Genomic DNA, 17933 nt, shown 5'->3' on the forward strand with positions numbered 1-17933 from the left:
AGAAAAGGAACGATACTACCTCTACATCACATGGGAAACTTTCCATATGCAGTAAATTATAAAAAAAAACCCTGCAGAATCATTCTTTGTAATTTGCTTCTATATAAACACATGCAAATATGAACCTATACATCAAAAATTTAAAAATGTCTGAGAAGGCATAATTATAATCATTTACATGTAAACATTACTATGACATAGGATATAATAGATTTCAACATTAAATTCTTTTGTATTTAGAAAGTTTGTGAGAGTCACTTCTCTCCTTCTACCATGTGGGTTCCAGGGACAGACAGAACTCGAGCTGTCAGGCTTGACAGCAAGTGCCAGCCCCAATTTTTAAGTTTATATAATTAAAACTTTTTTTTTTAAGGCCAGTGAGATGGCTGAATGGATAAGGCCAACTTAGTAGAAGGTGAGAATCAACTCTGACAAGTCTTTTTTTTTTTTAAGACTTATTTATTATGTACACAGTATTCTGCCTGTATGTACACCTGTAGACCAGAATCAGATCACATTACAGATGGTTGTGAACTAACATGTGGCTGCTAAGAATTGAACTCAGGACCTCTGGAAGAGCAGATGGCACTCTTAACCACTGAGCCATCTCTCCAGCCCCTTGTTGTTTTTTTTTTTTTGTGTGTGTGTTTGTTTTTGTTTTTTGAGACTGGGTTTCTCTGTGTAGCCTTGGCTGTCCTAGACTCCCTTTGTAGACCAGCCTGGCCTCCAACTCCGCCTGCTAGGATTAAAGGTGAGCGCCACCATTCTTGGCAACTCTGGCAAGTTATTCCTTGTTCTTCATACATAGTAGACACACATGTGCTTGAGAGTGTGTGAGCATACAAACAAATGTATGCTCTATTTTATATTTCTCTATTTATAGAGAAAACAAATTTTCTCTATAAATTGCTTCTTGAGACAATACACTTCTTATGCGCTCTTAGTGAGGTTCTCACTATGTAGCTTTGGCTGGTTTTGAAGCCACAGCAATCCTCCTGCCTTGCCCTCTGTGTACTGAGATTACAAGCATTTTTTTTGGGGGGGGGGGGTTATTATTATGTCTTTATGTAGCCCTGGCTATCTAGGTCCTCTCTAGACCAGGTTTGCCTTCAAGTTGGCCTAGATCTCAAGAGATTCACCTGCCTCTGTCTCTCAAGTGCTAAGATTGACACCATGCCCTGCTATTTAATTTGAAAATAATTCCAGCAGGGCATGGTGCACATGCCTTTAATAGCAGCACTTGGGGAGGGAGAGGCAGATGGACCTCTGTGTTCAAGGCCAGCAAAGCAAGTCAGGACAACTAAGGCTACACAGAGAAACCCTGTCTTAAAAAAAAAAAAAGAAAAAGAAAAAAGATTGCATTTCCATGTAGAAACAAGGCCAAAATGGCAGTTATAGTAATAGTGTACAAATTATAAGAAAATTAGTATGACATTACCGGTTTTCCAGCTAACAGGGCAAATATGCGCAATCTCTCATCCTGGATGAAGCAGTCAGCCTGGAGCTGATGCCAATCGGCCAACTGCATGGTGAGCAGCTCCCGGACTGACTGGCTGCCCACCAGCTGAGACAGCAGAAGGGCAAGGCGATGGTCACCTATGAGAGAAACACAAGTTTTCTGGTGAAGAGTAAGGATCCAAGGACTGATGAAACACAGGCTATAACCATCTTCTTCCAAAAGGAAAGATATCAGTGTTAAAATGCTGATACCTGGGGTTGGTGAGATGGCTCAGCCGTTAAGAACACTGGCTGTTATAGCCGGTGGTGTACGCCTTTAATCCCAATACTTGGGAGGCAGAGGCAGGCAGATCACTGTGAGTTGGAGGCCAGTCTGGTCTACAAAGTGAGTCCAGGACAGTCAAGGTTACACAGAGAAACCCTGTCTCAGGGGGAAAAAAAAAAAAAAGGAAAAAAACAAAACAAACAAACAAAAAAGAACACAGCTGCTCTTCCAGAGAGTTCAAATCCCAGCAACCACATGGTGGCTTATGACCAGCTATAAAGATATCTGATGCCCTCTTCTGGCATGCAGACAGAACACTTCTACATTAAAATAAGTACATAAATTAAAAAAAAAAAAAAAAAAAAAAGCCAGATACTTTGTTTGAGCAGAATATCTGCAAAGTACTTTAACCTGAGAAGGTGCACAGTGTGGAGCAGATTTTCTACTCCTTCTGGTGACCCCTATGCAAGTATCACACATTTGTAAGCCGGAGTTAAGTCAGCCAGGTGCAGCAGCACATGCACCTCATCCTAGCACTGCAGAGGCAAAGGCAAGCAGAATGAGGCCAGACTGCTCTACAGAGGAAAACCCCGTCTCAGCACAAGACCGCTAAAAAACACTTGAACCACTTACACATGTATGTTGCCTTGTGTGCACAATTTGTATATACTTTATGTATTACAAGAACAACCATCTAAGTATAGATCACACACTGGAATGTTTAGAATGCCTATGTTTTAGAATATGGGCGATTTTGTCCTATTATTTTCTATTTATCTGTATGTTCTGATTTTACTACAAATGCATGTAACGAGATGAACACAACTTATTTGTTTGTTTGTTTCTTTATTTATTAATTATACAGTGCTCTGCTCCATGTACACCTGCAGGCCACAAGAGGACATCAGATCACATTATAGATGCTTATGAACTACCATGTAGTTGCTAGGAATTGAACTCAGGAACTCTAGAAGAGCAGCCACTGCCAGAGAATTGTTTAGAAGGACAAGAAATGGTCTCTAGAGGAACCAAGCATCTTCCTTGGATATACTAGAAGACAAATTATAATTAAGGAGTAAGCGTAGAGTGTAGGAAGTAGGCGGAGGTACTGAAGAGTGCACCCCTTACCTGACTGCTGGGCCAGAGAACAGGCCTCACTAATCCTACTGCCCGTGAGGTAGCTGAAGACAGCCTCTATGGGACTGTCTCTTCGGGTTAAGGAGACTTCCTCTTCAATCTGTGGGGCAGCAGTATGGGACAGCCAGCGGGAAAAAGCTCTTCTTCGCTCCAGAATCTGAATGTACTCTGTAGGCTCATCCAGCTGGCCGTCAAGCTCCTTCAGGTGGCCCCACAGGGCCTCACATAATGTCCACGTCAGGCTCCAGTGCTTCACAACTGAGGAAACACAAAAAGCAATGCTCTGATACAAGTTTGGCAAAAACTCCTAAGAGCCCATCGCTAACTGTGGTGCAAAACACATCAGCTACTACCAAAAGCACTCATTCAAGATGGTGGGCTCACTACTCCCAGCTTGTTCATCTCGCCTTATTAGCTGCACGGTGTAAGGTATATTTGTTCATTCTATGTGCCTGTGATATTTACATAACAAACATAACCCAATACTCCTTTAAACAAACTTCCCTAGCTTAATTATGGCTATTACTAGTGATGGTCAAGAATTCCAATTTGATGAAATTCTGCTACAAAGTGCTTAAAAAAAAAAAAAAAAAATTTATAGCTGGGCTGCGGTGGTGTATGCCATTAATCCCAGCACTTGGGAGGCAGAGGCAGGTGGATCGCTGTGAGTTCGAGGCCAGCCTGGTCTACAAAGTCTACGACAGCCAAGGCTACACAGAGAAACCCTGTCTCGAAAAACCAAAAAATTATGTGCATGGGTATTTTGTCTGTCTGTCTATCTGTCTGTCTATCATGTGTGTGTGGCTGGTGCCCACTGAGGTCTAAAGAGGGCATTAGCTCCCTTGGGAATGGAGTTAAAGATGGTAGTGAGCCTCCATGTAGGTGCTGGGAATCCTTTACCATCTGCACCTCCCTCCTCCACAGCAGCAGCAGCTTTCTTTGCTGGTTTGCTTTCTGCCTTCTCAGAGACATCTGGTAGAAATACATCCACTGCTGGGGCTGTTGTCCTGCAAGCTGACTTGAGTGGTACATATTTACACACACACACACACACACACACACACACACACACACACACACACATCAAATGTCCGGTATGCTGTGCTGTGCATCTTAATAAAGGTTCAGTAACAGGTGCTAGCAAAACCACATATTCAAGCATAGGAAACTGAAGATTAGGGCATTTGCAGGTAAGCAAAACAAGTTAGACTTCCTGGCACCCACATGGCAGCTTACAACTAACTGTCTGTAACTCTAATACCAGAGGAGCTGACACCCTCTCATAGACATACATGAGGCAAACACCAATGTAAATAAAATGAAATTATATTTTAAAAGTATGTTTATACATACATACACATGTATATAGTTAGCACATGCCAAATAACAACTGCACATCTGATACTAACAATGGTGGTTACAAATCTAAATTTCCTATCATTGTTACTAAATGTCTTTGTCATTTATCAGCTAAAGGGTTTCCTTTCACTCATTCTTATGTTTCTATTACTTTTGAAAATCCAGCTAAAGGCATTTAATTCAATACAATTTTAGAGTAAAAACACTTCCCTTCCCATAAAGATGACTTGCAAAACACAAAGTTAAATATCCTGGTTTGAAATAGAAGAAATAAAATTACAAAAATCCAAGGGATTTGACTAGCTATAGTTCTTTGAGGAAGTATTTACATATTACAAGGCATAAAAATGATTATAAATGGCAACCCATAATTTATTTCTTCTTGGCCCAGGTGAGCTGCAGGAATGTCACCTGATATCCATAAGGAAATACCTAACACTTGCTACTATTAACCTGACTCCCAGGACAAGGTTAGGAGCATGGTATATACTCACTTTGTACTTCCAGTAACTCTTTGGGTGACTCCTTAACCCAATCTGCATAATCATGAATGACTGAGACCCCGGGATTGGGGACAATGAGAGGACACAGCTCGTCCACATGGACAGTGCTGTGTTTTAATTTGAGCTCTAGAGGCATCTGGTATAACTGCAGATCTTCATCCAGCTTCCTTTGTCTTAAGCCGAGTTTTTCCAAATGAACTTTGAATGGGGATTCAGACAGACTAGAAAAAACAACAGATGAGTCAGAAAACAGAGATACAGCTGAAATTTCCCCACAACCAACCTTTGCTTCTTTTTTGACTTCCAATAGAATAAAAAGATTTCCTCTGTAATGTTTATTTTTTGAGACAAGGTTTTATTTAACTCAGGCTGGTCATGAACATGTAATTAAGAACTCTGAATCTCTCATCTTCCCAAAGTGATGGGATTACAGGAATACAGGCATGGGCCACATCTTGGGTTTATGCAGTCCTGGGAATGGAACCCAGGGCCTCATTCATATTATACAAACACTCCACCAACTAAGCTATATTCACAGTCCTCATAGCCAAATCTATGTTTATAAATAATCTTTCCAAATGTATTTTAATGTAATGTTATGAGTGTATGTTGTGGTCAGGGGCAGACGATGCTTGGAGAGGCCAGAAGTAGGTGTCTGACACCCTGGAGTGAGAGTTACAGGAGGCTGTGTGCTGCCCAGTGTGGGTGCTGGGAGCCAAACCTGGATCCTCTGAAGAGTAGGAAATACCCTTAGCTACTTAGCCATCTTTACAGCCTCAGTACTTAAATCTTAAAAAGACTAATGAGGTCTATTAAAATGAGAACTGTTTATCTTTTCAACATATATAAAGCCAGTGAACAATAACTTCCAAATGACCAATGCTGATGTCTATACAATCATGCATAAATAAAACACAAGCAAACAAAAACCAAACAGCTGGGCATGGTGGCGCACGCCTTTAATTCCAGCACTTGGGAGGCAGAGGCAGGTGGATCACTGTGAGTTCGAGGCCAGCCTGGTAAACAAAGCGAATCCAGGACAGCCAAGGCTACACAGAGAAACCCGGTCTCGAAAAACCAAACCAAAAACCCCAAAGAACCAAAACAAAAAAAAAAACTCTCAAAAAAACACATGCATAAGTAATGATAGAAAGTGAGCTAGAACAATGAATTTTAATGCAACAGAGCACAGCTCAGGGAACAAGTATGGGAGTCAGTAGTTACTGCACCACTTATTTGGACACTACAAAATCTACAGGCAAAAGTTACATGGAGAGTACCTGGCTTACAAACACTTAGGTGTCAAAAGTTATGAAACTAAGCTTATAAATACTATTTTGTTTGAGACAGCCCTAAATTTGCTATGTAGTCAAGAAAAATCATGAATTTCCGGTTCTCTAGCATTCACCTCCCAAGTGACTACATTACAGGTGTGTACCAGCACCCATGGCCAGATTCTAAAATACTTACTCCTTTGTTTGCGTCTGTCTTAAACTGAAGTGCTCGAGACTGAAGCAGGGTCTTAGGCACGCTAGGGAAGCACTGCTCAACTGGGCTGCATGCTAGTGCTTGAGCGTCTAAGATAGGGTCTTGCTATAACTCAGGGTGGCCTCCAACTTGTGTTGCCTGCTGTCTGTTTTGAGAGCTGGATTACAACAGATATGTGCCACTATGCCTAGAAGGGCTCTAAATTCAGATGAGCATAAAGTCAATCTGACTTTGGTACAATTTTTAAAACTGGTAACAGTGATCTCCAAAACCACAGATTACAATACCATAATCAAGAGTCAATTACTTAATTTAGAATGGTTTTTTCTGAGATTCAAGACAATGATGCTCTTTATTTTTCCAAAATCAACTTCAGAAATTAAGTCATATTCATTTAATCCACAATAAATTATACACACTTGTATTATTAAAAAATACATAAAACTGTACATATTTTGTGTGAACTCAAAACATTTGGCAATTACAAGAAGACTTAGTTGTAGGGACTAAATAGGAACATATATGATACTGTGCACACAACATACATGAAAGACTTGGGCTAATAAATGTATATAAAAAGAAGACAAAGCCAAGGTGCTGACCTTGGGTTTCCTGATAACAGAATAGCCCTCAGTTACAATGTTGACATTCCCCCAAAGCATCAAGAAACATAACTTACGATTTAACAGCTCCTGGATTGGGCAGGAATCCGTACTCGATAGAATCGGCAACCTGGTGATTTTCCAGTTCACGAGAGCCATGTAGTTGTTCTCCACTGTTAGCAAGAGTCCAGTTGGGGCCCCAACCAACCCGAAATGAGCGTCCCATGAACAGGGCCATGTCCATCAAGAGTTTCCCCTTGCCATATGTAACAGATTTTTCAAGAGGGACTAGGCCTGGCTGTCTGCGTATTCCCACTGTTTTTAGCTGAGCCTCAGGAGCTGGGCTGGGCACTGTGAACACAGTGGCTAGGGGCAGAGGGACAGACCAGGGGGAAGTGGATGGGACATTCATTAAAGACGATGTTCTGGGAGTGCGACATTCTTGCACAGAGGCACTTGGTGAAAGAAAAGCTCCACTTGAAAATTTTGACTGCAGCAAACCACCAACTGAAACGAAGAAAAGATGCTAAAAACATAGTTCCTTCAATAATAATAAAAATAACTAAGGATGAGGATATTCAGTCAGACTTTACAATAATTACTTGGTTTTGTTTTTGTCTTATGAGACAGGGACTCTCAGTGTTAACCTTGGCTGTCCTGGACTCGCAGCGATCCTCCTTCCTCTGCCTCCCGAGTGCAGGGATTAAAGGCATGTACCACTAAGTCCAGCAATTACTTGTTTTTTTGAGACAGGGTTCTCTGTGTAACAGTTCTGGCTGTCCTAGAATTCACTCTGCCTTAGCCGGGCAAGTGCTAGGATTAAAGGTGTACACCACCACTGCCCAGCCTTATTTTTTGAGACATGCTCACTATGTAGCTTATGACCTAGAACTCACTATGAAGAACAGAGACCTACCACACTTTTCCTCCTGAGTGCTGGGGTCAAAGTGTGCACCACATCTGGCTACAATAATCATCCCTTCTCCCCACCTCCCCCCCAATAAGTTTTTTCTGTATAGCCCTGGTTGTCTTGAAATTCACTATGCAGATCAGGCTGGGATTCAAGGAGTGTGCCGTAATATTTACTTTAAAAAAGAGGTTTTACTTTAAATTATGTGTATGTATGTCTACATGACTGTAGACACCTATGGATGCCAGGTGTCCAATTGCCCTGGAACTGGAATTACATGAAGTTGTGGGCTGCCTGATGTGGTGCTGGGAATCAAACGGGTCTTGTTCAAGAGCAGTACAAGCTCTCTACCACTGCTCCATCTTTCCAGCCCACAAAAAGTACCTTTTCAGCCACATAATCAAAGCAGCATTTTAAAGATTTTATAAAGAAAAAACAAAACAAAACAAAACAAAAAAACAAAACAAACAAACAAACCCAAGAATTCTTAAAGAATGTGATGTTAATAACCATAGTTAAAACAAACAATATGTGTATATTTAACTTTTCAGTAACCCTAATCAGTAAACATTACCATACCACTCAACCTTTAAAAGTGAGGAAACTAGGTGGGCTGTGGTAGTGAGTTCCAGGACAACCAAAGCTACACAGAGAAATCCTGTCTTGAAAACCCAATAATAAGTAAAATTTAATTAAAAAAAAAAAAAAAAAAAAAGCGAGGAATCTGTGCTCAGCAAAGTGGCCTTTCTAAACCCACAAAGCTATCACATGGCAAGACTTGGTAATAAGCTTGGGTGAAACTGCTATGAAGGGTCATATCCTTACTGAAATGCAACACAACTATTTTTAAAATTATGAATGCAACTGGAGATAACTATATGTAGTGAATTAGATCAGTCCTGGAAATACAAATATTGCATATTTTATTTTTGGGTTTTAGGTATTATTTATGTATTGATGACATGGAAGTAGAAGAAAAACTATCTGGAGAACAAAGTTAACTAGTGAAATCTGTGGACCAAGGAAGAAAAAAAAAGGGGGGCAAAGTAACTGGCTGTGAGGAAATAAATGATATGCTAAGGACATTATAGCGGCTGCAGAGAAGGCAGCTCAACAGTTAAAAGTATTCCTTGTTCTTGCAGAGGACCTGAGTTTGGTACCCAGCACCCACATGGGGGCTCACAACCATCCATAACTTTAGTTTCAAGGGATCTGACGCTCTCTTCTGGTCTCTGCAGGCAACTTTTCCACATATACACAAGCAGGCAACACACTTAAACATAAAATAAATAAATCTAAAAATTTAAAGGACATTATATACTTGCATGAATAAATATACTTGCTTAAATACTTGCAAGTCTATACCTTGTCTAGAAAAACCCAACAACTCAACAAAATAGAAAACCCAACAACACAAAAAACCCCCAAACTGAAACAAAACTATTTAACAATCCACACAGATCAAAATTCAAGATCCTACTTATAATGCTCAGTGCTAGATCTGATGAAATGTTATTAAATGATGCTTTAGTAAGCCAAGGGTCTTTTTTTTCTTGGGTAGAGAGATGGCTCAGAGGTTAAGAACATAATCTGCTCTTCCAGATGACCTGGGCTCAATCCCCAACACATATGCTGTAGCTTACAATGTCTGTAACTCAATTCCAGGTGATCTGATAACACTTTGCCCCCCACCCCCAGTGTCTGTGGGCACCAGGCACAGAAGTGTACAGAAATACATGCAGGAAAAAAAATCCATATACATAAATTAAAAATAATTTCTCCTTTTGAGATGAGCTATTGCTAAGGGGCCAAGTTCATCCTGAACTCAAAATCCTCGTCTAGTGCCCTAAGTATTAGGATTAAAGGCAGGTCCCACAACACAGAGTCTAAGATAAAGTAGGTTTGTTTGTTTGAGACATTGTTTCTCAGTGTAACCCTGCTGTCCTGGAACTCTTTGCAGACCAAGCTGGCTTCTGCCTCCGCTTCCTGAGTGCTGGAACTTACACTGGAGACCAGGATGGGATCACAGGTATGAGCTACCACATCTAGCTAAGATGTAACCTTGGCTGTCCTGGACTTGCTTTGTAGACCAAGTTGGCCTTGAACTCACAGCAATCTACCTGCCTCTGCCTCCCTAGTGCTGGGATTAAAGGCATGCTCCATCACCATCCAGCAAGACAGAGTATTTTTAAAAGTCAAGTTTATTATGAGTGCAAACATCTAGTGTGTTTTAGAGATAGCATCTTGCTATAAATCTCAGGCTGGCCTTGTATTCAACAGGCCAGAGACTATAAGTGTGGGTTACCATCTCTCTCAACCATTTAAATGTGATTTTCAAATTGTATTTTTATGTGTGTGTGCACTATGGCACACAAATAAAGGTAAGAAAACAACTTTGGGGAGCTGGCTCACTCCACCCACTGTGTGGGGTCTAGGGACCAAAGTTAGGTCACCCAGCTGGTTGTCAAGCATCTCTGACCTGCTGAGTCTTCCTGCTGGCCCCCACTTAGTTTTTAATAAGACATTAACAAAAATTCCAGTGATAGCTCTTTAGCTTTCAAAGTATTTTGAAATTACAATTGCGTACACGCTTGTGTGTTTTTGCCGGCATAACTGAGCAGCATTTGCATGCAGTATCTGAGAGGCCAGAAGAGGGCACTGTGAACCATGGACTGAGTTACTGATAGTGTTGAGGATGCAGTGAGGATGCTGAGAATCAGCAATCAGCTTTCTTAACTGCTGAGCAACCATCTCCCAAGACCGGTACTCTGCAACCCTACTAGGAAAAGCTTTAAGTCTAATATGTAATTACTACACAGGAATTTTTCAAAGGTTTAGGAAAAAGTAGAAACTACCAATGAAAAACATTTATTCCTAGAAAGCAGTAAGACACTGTAAGGGCTAAATAAAAGGAACTCGGTAACTTAACAGAACAGTCTAAGTACTGTAGTGTTTAGAGCTGAATATGTAATCCACACCCACAAGTGTTCTCTTCATACAGAAATACTTAAAAACTTGCCCTTGTCAGGACTTTCACTTTTTTAAAACATTATTTTTGTGTGTGTATGTGCACGTGGGTGACATGCATGTACCATGGTAGATAACTTCAGGGAGTCATTTTTCTCCTTCCACCATGTGGTTTCCAGATCAAGCGGCAAACACTTTTCTGCTAAGCACCTTCACTGACCCATTTATTATTTTTCACAACAAAGTTATTTAATGTGTATGTCTGAGTTTTTCAATGTATTGTCTGTGCACCATGTGTGTGCCTGGTGGCTAGGGAAGCCAGAAGGTGTCAGGTCCCTTGGAACTGGAGAACAGAGTGCCACTATGTAACCATGTAAGTTCTAAGAACCGAACTGGGATCTTCCCCAACAACAACAGTGTTCTTAATTGTGGAGCCATCTCTCCAGCTACTTGGGTCTGCTGTGTCGCTCTGGGTAACCTCAAACTGACAGCAATCTCCTCACCTTAGATGATAGTAAGAGTATAACGGGTGTTAAAAATAAATCATGCCTGTTGGTTTGTTTTGTTTGTTTTTTTTTTAAGTTTCTCTTGTAGTCCTGGCTGTCTGGACTTGCTTTGGAGACTTGGCTGTCCTCAAACCCAGAGATCCGCCCGCCTCTGCCTCCCAAGTGCTGGGATTACAGGCTAGCACCTCCATGCCCGGGCACCTTTTGTTTTATTTTTGTTGTTTTGTTTTTTCGAGATAGGGTTTCTCTGTGTAACCCTGGCTGTCCTGGACTCACTTATAGACCAGGCTGGTCTCAAACTCGGTAAGATCTGCCTGCCTCTTGCTCCGACTAAGCGGAATCAATTTCTCTAGCAGAAGCCCTAAAACTTCTATGTAGGACAGCTAGGGCTACACAGAAAAGCCCAGTCTTGAAAAACCAAAAACAAAGCCAGGTGTAAAAGCATGCATGCCTTTAATCCCAGCACTCGGGAGGCAGAGGCAGGTAGATCTCTGTGAGTTTGAGACCAGCCTGGTCTACAAAGTGAGTCCAGGACAGCCAGGCCTATACAGAGAAATCCTGTCTCGAGGGAAAAAAAAAAAAAAAAAAAAAAAAAAGGAGGCTCTAACTTGAATGTTTTCTTGAAAACAGCACATTTTATACTGTACCTATTGAGCGGGATTTTGATGAATGGGAGGCTGAAATGGGGAGTCTAGGAGAACAAATTTCTTGAATAGTATCTCCTTTGGAAGGGAAGTGACTGAAGCGTTGATCCATGGCATCTACATCTTCTTCATCAACAAGCAATGATGCTTTCATGATCTAAAAAAAGGCAGTATCTATCAAATGACTATTTGTCACAAATGAAAGACCGTAAAAAATGCAGCTAATATGAACCAAAAAATACTGTTTGTTCTAAATTCTATGCCAAGAACAAGTATAACATTTTTGTAACCACCACACCACCACACTGCATGTGCCTGAAGGACCGAAGTCATGTGATGCTCTTCTGTGCAGTCACTGGGTCTAACCAGGTCCGGCACACAGCGGATACTTATCTGCTGAGTAAATGATTTTAAAGTCAAACATAAGCCAAAGGCTAAACAAAAAGGTTGCAGCTAGAGAAAGAGGGAAAGAGATTAAACACGTATTTACCATGCTTCTAGAATTTCTAAGCTTGAAACCTCAAAATTACTCTATAAAGTAGACAAAGTGGACTTGAAGCGAACTTAGTGCTAACAGTTATTAAATGACTTGTGTAAAGTCAGGGTAGTGAAGGTACAAAGCTTGGCTGAGAAAACATGTCTTCTACACAGAGACTGCCTTCTCACCATAAACATAAGGCTCCCAAACTGAACAGGAAAAGGAGGCCTGTGACATTAACCTACTACTTTTTCCTTTTTCATTATAATGAACTCTCAATAGTCTTAAGTGAAGTCTTAAGAGATTAGATACTTGTGTGGCTTCCTGCCACAGTAAGGGTGGGCCAGAGCTTCACCTGTAAAACATGCGGATTAATCCCCAGTGAAGATGCAATGTGTGTTGACGCGGACACAGGCTCCTGCTCCTCAGGCACGCTCTCTTCCAACACAGATTCCAGAACTGGCTCCTGGGTGATATCTACCATGTCGCTGTCCAGCTCCACCACTCTACCCAACTGTTCCACCTCTGGGCTCTGGCTCTGCAGACAGCAAAAACAGAGAAGCAAAATTAAAAGAAGACAAACGGTAGGAGTGGATTAATTTTGCCTGGAATATGATATAGAAGTATTATATTCTGCACACTGAAAGAGATGAAAGCAGAATTTAACAAAATGGTTCATTTTGGAATTTCATGAGCCAGGGTTGAGTATCTGAGTCAACACCCAAAAAGTGGTCTTCTTACCCCCTTCATTAGCAACTATAATTTCCTGATTTACACAGGGTCAATCTGCCTTCTTAAATGTCTTATAGTTGGAAGTGATTGAAAAGAGAAAAAAGGCACGATTATAAGGCATGTTAGATAGGCACTCTCCCCAATTATATTCTTAGCCGTTTTCTAATGTGTTTGTTTTGCTTGCATGTGTGTAAATGTGCCCTTGTGTGTCTGCTGCTAGAGGAGGTTAGAAGACAGCTTAGATTTCCTGGGCCTGGAGTGACAGATGGCTATGAGTCACTATGTAGGCGTTAGGACCTAAAATCTGGGTCTCTCCAGCCCTAAGTTTTACATTCTGTTTTGTTGGTTTTTTGAGACAGAGTGTAGCCCTGGGTGTCGTGGAACTCACTATGTAGAAGAGGCTGGCCTCAAACTCTGAGATCTGTCTGCTTCTGCCTTCTAAGTACTGGGATTAAAGGTTGAACCACTACTATCTGGCTATAAATAAGTTTTTAGTTAATAGTTTTGGTTTTGGAATTTAATCCAGGTCACTAGAATCAGCTGTGCTTTTATGTGCGGTTTTATGTAAAATATGAGGACGTTTCCCTAGAAGGATGAACTATAATAGTATCATGGGCAATTCCAATCTGGGAATACTGTTTAAAAAAAAAAAATCAAGTTATATTTACATTTATAAAGTAACTTTAAAGATGTAATCACAACAGAGAGTTAATGATAGTCTAGGCTCATTAAATATGGTGCAAGAACCTAAGTTTAGATCCCCAGCACCAATGTAAGAGTCAGTCATTGCGGGGCACAAGCAGGAGGCTCTTTGGAGCATGCTGGGCAGCTAGACTAGCCAAATGGTTAGCTCCAGGCTCAGTGAGAAACCCTTTTCTCAAAGATGTAAGGTAGACAGTGGTAGAGGAGGCTACCATTATCAACCCTGAGTTTCTACACACATGCACACACATACACCCACCACCTTATAGTAAAAGGCTAATGCTTATAAAATGGAAGTACACTATAAACTAACTAGTTTAATACAAATTTGTTATGTCATGTCTTAAACACATAGAATCTATAAGGTGTTAACCAATGATTGCAACAAGTCATAAAACATTTTCAAGAAAAAAGGTACTATTAACTGTTTCTTCTATCAAGCTCTAACATATATGACCCCCTGCATAATGACTGATTTTTCTTGAGAGTCCTATTTTATGCTACATTTTAAATGGATGCTGTTATATAGTTAAAAAAAAAAACTTAAAACAAAAAACAACAACAACAAAAAAACAGGATTTCAATGTCACTATAAAAATAAAAATTTCAGGGGCTGGAGCTATGGCTCAGGGGTTAGCACACTGGTCGATCTTACAAGAGGACTCAGGTTTGAGTCTCAGCACCCACATGACAGCTAACAATGGCCTATAACTCAAAGTCCCCAACGGATCCAATGCTTTCTTCTGGCCTCGGAGGGTAATGCATACACACGGTACACAGACATCGAAGCAGGAGAAATGTCTATAAATAAAAACATTTAAAGTTTTGAACCTTTATTTTGGAGACAATACCTCACTATGTATGCCTTGCAGTCTTTTAATACACATCCTGCTGTCTCAGCCTCCCCAGTACTGAGGCATTACAGTTAAGATGATACTGCACTTGGTTAAAAAAAAGTTTTCATGGGGCTGGAAGAGATGGTTCAAAGGTTAAAAGCACTGTTTGCTCTTTCAGAGGTCCTGAGTTCAATTCCCAGCCACCACATGGTGGCTCACAATCATCTACGAGATCTGGCTCCCTCTTCTGACAGGCAGGCACACATACAGGCAGAACATTTTAAACATTTAGTTTTCATGAAGATGGCTCAGAAGTTAAGAACACTGTCTGTTATTCTAAAGGTCCTGAGTTCAATTTTTAGCAACCACATGGTGGCTCACAACCATCTACAATGTGATCTGGTGCACTCTTCTGGTGTGCAAGCACATATGCAGGCAGAGCACTGTATAAATAATAAATTTTTTTTAAAAAAGGAAGTTTTCATGATCCCTTTGTACAAAAATGTCAACTATTGTTTAAAATTATTGTTCAATTATTTCAAGTGGACACTTACTATGGCTATCCTGCGTTCCTCTAACAAATATCCTTACTAAAAGATTGACCTTATGAACAAGTACCAAAAAAAAATTGAGCAGCTAAGGTACAGGGTATATTGCTACTTACGTTGTAGACATTGCGCAAAAGCTGCTTTAATAAAGCTAGATAATATTCCTAAAGCAAGCTCAGTGGCTCAGCAGACTCCTAACATTGTCAGGGACACAGATGGGTTTGACAGCAACGAAGAATGTAAGGTGAAGATATTAGCATCAAACTACTTTTATTCCTTAAAATCCTGGGGCTGGAAACTCAGTGGTAAAGCAGTGGGCCTAGTAAGAACCCTGGAATGACGCCCCCATGATAAAAATTATGGGAAAACTTTCATCCCGTAAGTTCCTTAATATGTTCATTTTTTTGGACAGAGTCTCACTACAGTCCTGAGTGCCCTGAAACTCACCATGTAGACCAATCCAGCTTCAAACTCATAAAGATCCGCTTATTTGCGTCCCAAGTGCTAGGATTAAAGGCTTGAGGCACCAAGTCTTTAATGTGGTACTGGGGCTGGAACTAAGAGCCTTGTGCATGCCAAGCTGAGCTACACCCTCACCCAGCATTCCCTTTCACAAATTGAATGATGCTCCCCATTCTATCTGTAGGGTACCATACTGGTTTTGACTTCCACGGTACCCAGTTCCTCCTATTTAACACTATGTATCAGCAGGGCGTAGTGGTGCATGTCTGTAATTCTAGCACTCTGGGAGGCAGAAGCAGGCACATCTTTAAGTTCAAAGTGAATCCAGGACAGCCAATGCCACACAGAGAAATCCGGTCTCAAAAAACAGAAAATCATTAACACTATGTATCAAATTTTATTATCATTTATTACATATGTATGGTCACCAGGTAGTCAAGGCTTGAAAACAGGAATTATGGTTTACAGTTTTCTGTATCTAGAAACATGAACATAAACTAACTACTTCAAAGAACACGTGCTTTGTGTTTTCTACCTAATGCAGCAGCTGGCACCCAGGAGAAAAGCAGCTGGCTGTAAGAGGACAAGATTAGACAAAGGGGTGAAGGGGAGCCAGGACATGCATTTAAGAAGAGTGCTGAACATTTCTATGATCCATCTTCACACAGTCATTAAAGCTAGATGGTATCACCTAGTAAATGGACAAGTAGGAAGGGAAACACCATAAATCCTGCACAGATTTCAGTAAAGTATATCTAAGACATTTCAAAAACCTACCCTAAAATAAACCTTTTCAAGAAATGTTAGCAGGCCAGATATATTTTCTAAGCCAGTTTTCAGAACAATAAAAAAGTTATAAACCAAGGAGAGTGGGGGGAAAAAAGAACTCCCAAGAGGTGTCTGGGAATGAAAGGTATTTACAGGAAAGTTGACTAGGCATCATCATTTTCTTGTTTTTTTGTGTGTTGTTTTTTTTTTTTTAATAAAGATTTTATTATTTATACAGTATTCTGCTCCCATGTGTGCCAGCATGACAGAAGAGGGCAACTGATCTCATTGTAGACAGTGGTGAGCTACCATGTGGTTGCTGGAAATTGAACTCAGACCTTTTTTTTTTTTGGTTTTTCGAGACAGAGACGGTCTTTCTGCGTTAGCCTTGGCTGTCCTGGACTTGCTTTGTAGACCCGGCTGGCCTTGAACACAATCACTCTGCCTGCCTCTGCCTCCCAAGTGCTAGGATTAAAGGCATGCCCCACCACCGGCCAGCCGTTGGCTTCTTTCTAAATACAAGCACAATGCATTATAAACATTACTTATAGAAAGTATTGCTAAAGCAAAAAACCTGAAAACTGAGGATATGGTTCACAACTGAAAACCTTCCAAAAAGGCTTATTTTTACACTCAAAATGGTCTACATTCAGCTGGGTGTGGTGGCACACGCCTTTAATCACAGCACTCTGGAGGTAGAGGCAGGCTGATCTCTGAGTTTGGGGCCAGCCTGGTCTACAAAGCAAGTCCAGGACAGCCAAGGCTACACAAAGAAACCCTGCCTCGGAAAAAAACAAAAAACAAAACTACATTCAATCAATACTGTGCTTTAAATATACACTTTCTTAAGTCTGAGGGGAAAGGAAGATAACTCATGCTGTGGGGCTTTTCTTTATTATTGTTTTTTGTTTTGTTTTGTTTTTGGTTTTTTTCTTTTAAAAGACAGGGTTTCTCTGTATAACAGAACTCTGGCTGTCTTGGATTCACTTTGTAGACCAGGCTGGCCTCAAATTCAGAGATCCATCTGCCTCTGCCTCCCAAATGCTGGGATTAAAGGAGTGCACCATCAGTTTGGCTGTTAACATGTTCTTAAATGAAGAATAAAATAAAGTCGGGCATATCTGCATATCTGCAACCCCAGCACTCAGGAGGCAGAGGTAGGTGACCAATGTGGGCTGGAGGCCAGCCTGGTCTACAGAGAAAGTTCCAGGACAGCCACGGCTACACAAAGAAACTCTGTCTCGAAAACCCCCTTCCCAAAATTACATGGAAGGGTTTCAAAGGTTCATGTTTTGAACATTTACCCTAAAGGATGGTTCTGCATGAAGGGTAAGGGCTAATTATATTTAAATTAATTTTAGAAAATCAACACGTCTAATATCTGAAATGAAATTATGGCCATATAACTAAACATTCTCTCTCTCTCTCTCACACACACACACACACACACACACACACACAGAGTTAATAACTGGGTCATTTTAGGATAATTTCTCTTTATTTCAAGTCACAGCATACATAAATCTTATCTCCTAAATAATATCTTTTTACCTGGGGAAAAAAAAAAA

General features: G+C 40.7%; 1 protein-coding gene across 2 annotated transcripts in view; it reads right to left on the reverse strand.

Moving 5' to 3' along the window:
- Nup98 (nucleoporin 98 and 96 precursor) overlaps positions 1-17933 on the reverse strand; it is a 96864-nt gene that overhangs the window by 12257 nt on the left and 66674 nt on the right. The window contains exons 21-26 of one of the 2 annotated variants that reach the window (XM_051149078.1): positions 12673-12855; positions 11843-11996; positions 6890-7319; positions 4714-4943; positions 2852-3118; positions 1439-1596 (exon numbers count right to left, since the gene is read on the reverse strand). In XM_051149078.1, the coding sequence (XP_051005035.1) occupies positions 1439-1596; positions 2852-3118; positions 4714-4943; positions 6890-7319; positions 11843-11996; positions 12673-12855 (1422 nt within the window). Of the gene's footprint in view, positions 1-1438; positions 1597-2851; positions 3119-4713; positions 4944-6885; positions 7320-11842; positions 11997-12672; positions 12856-17933 lie in introns of those variants that run through there. The other variant, XM_051149077.1, reaches the window with a different exon arrangement.

The sequence above is a fragment of the Acomys russatus genome, chromosome 7 (genome assembly GCF_903995435.1).
Source record: "Acomys russatus chromosome 7, mAcoRus1.1, whole genome shotgun sequence".
NCBI classification, from domain to species: domain Eukaryota; kingdom Metazoa; phylum Chordata; class Mammalia; order Rodentia; family Muridae; genus Acomys; species Acomys russatus.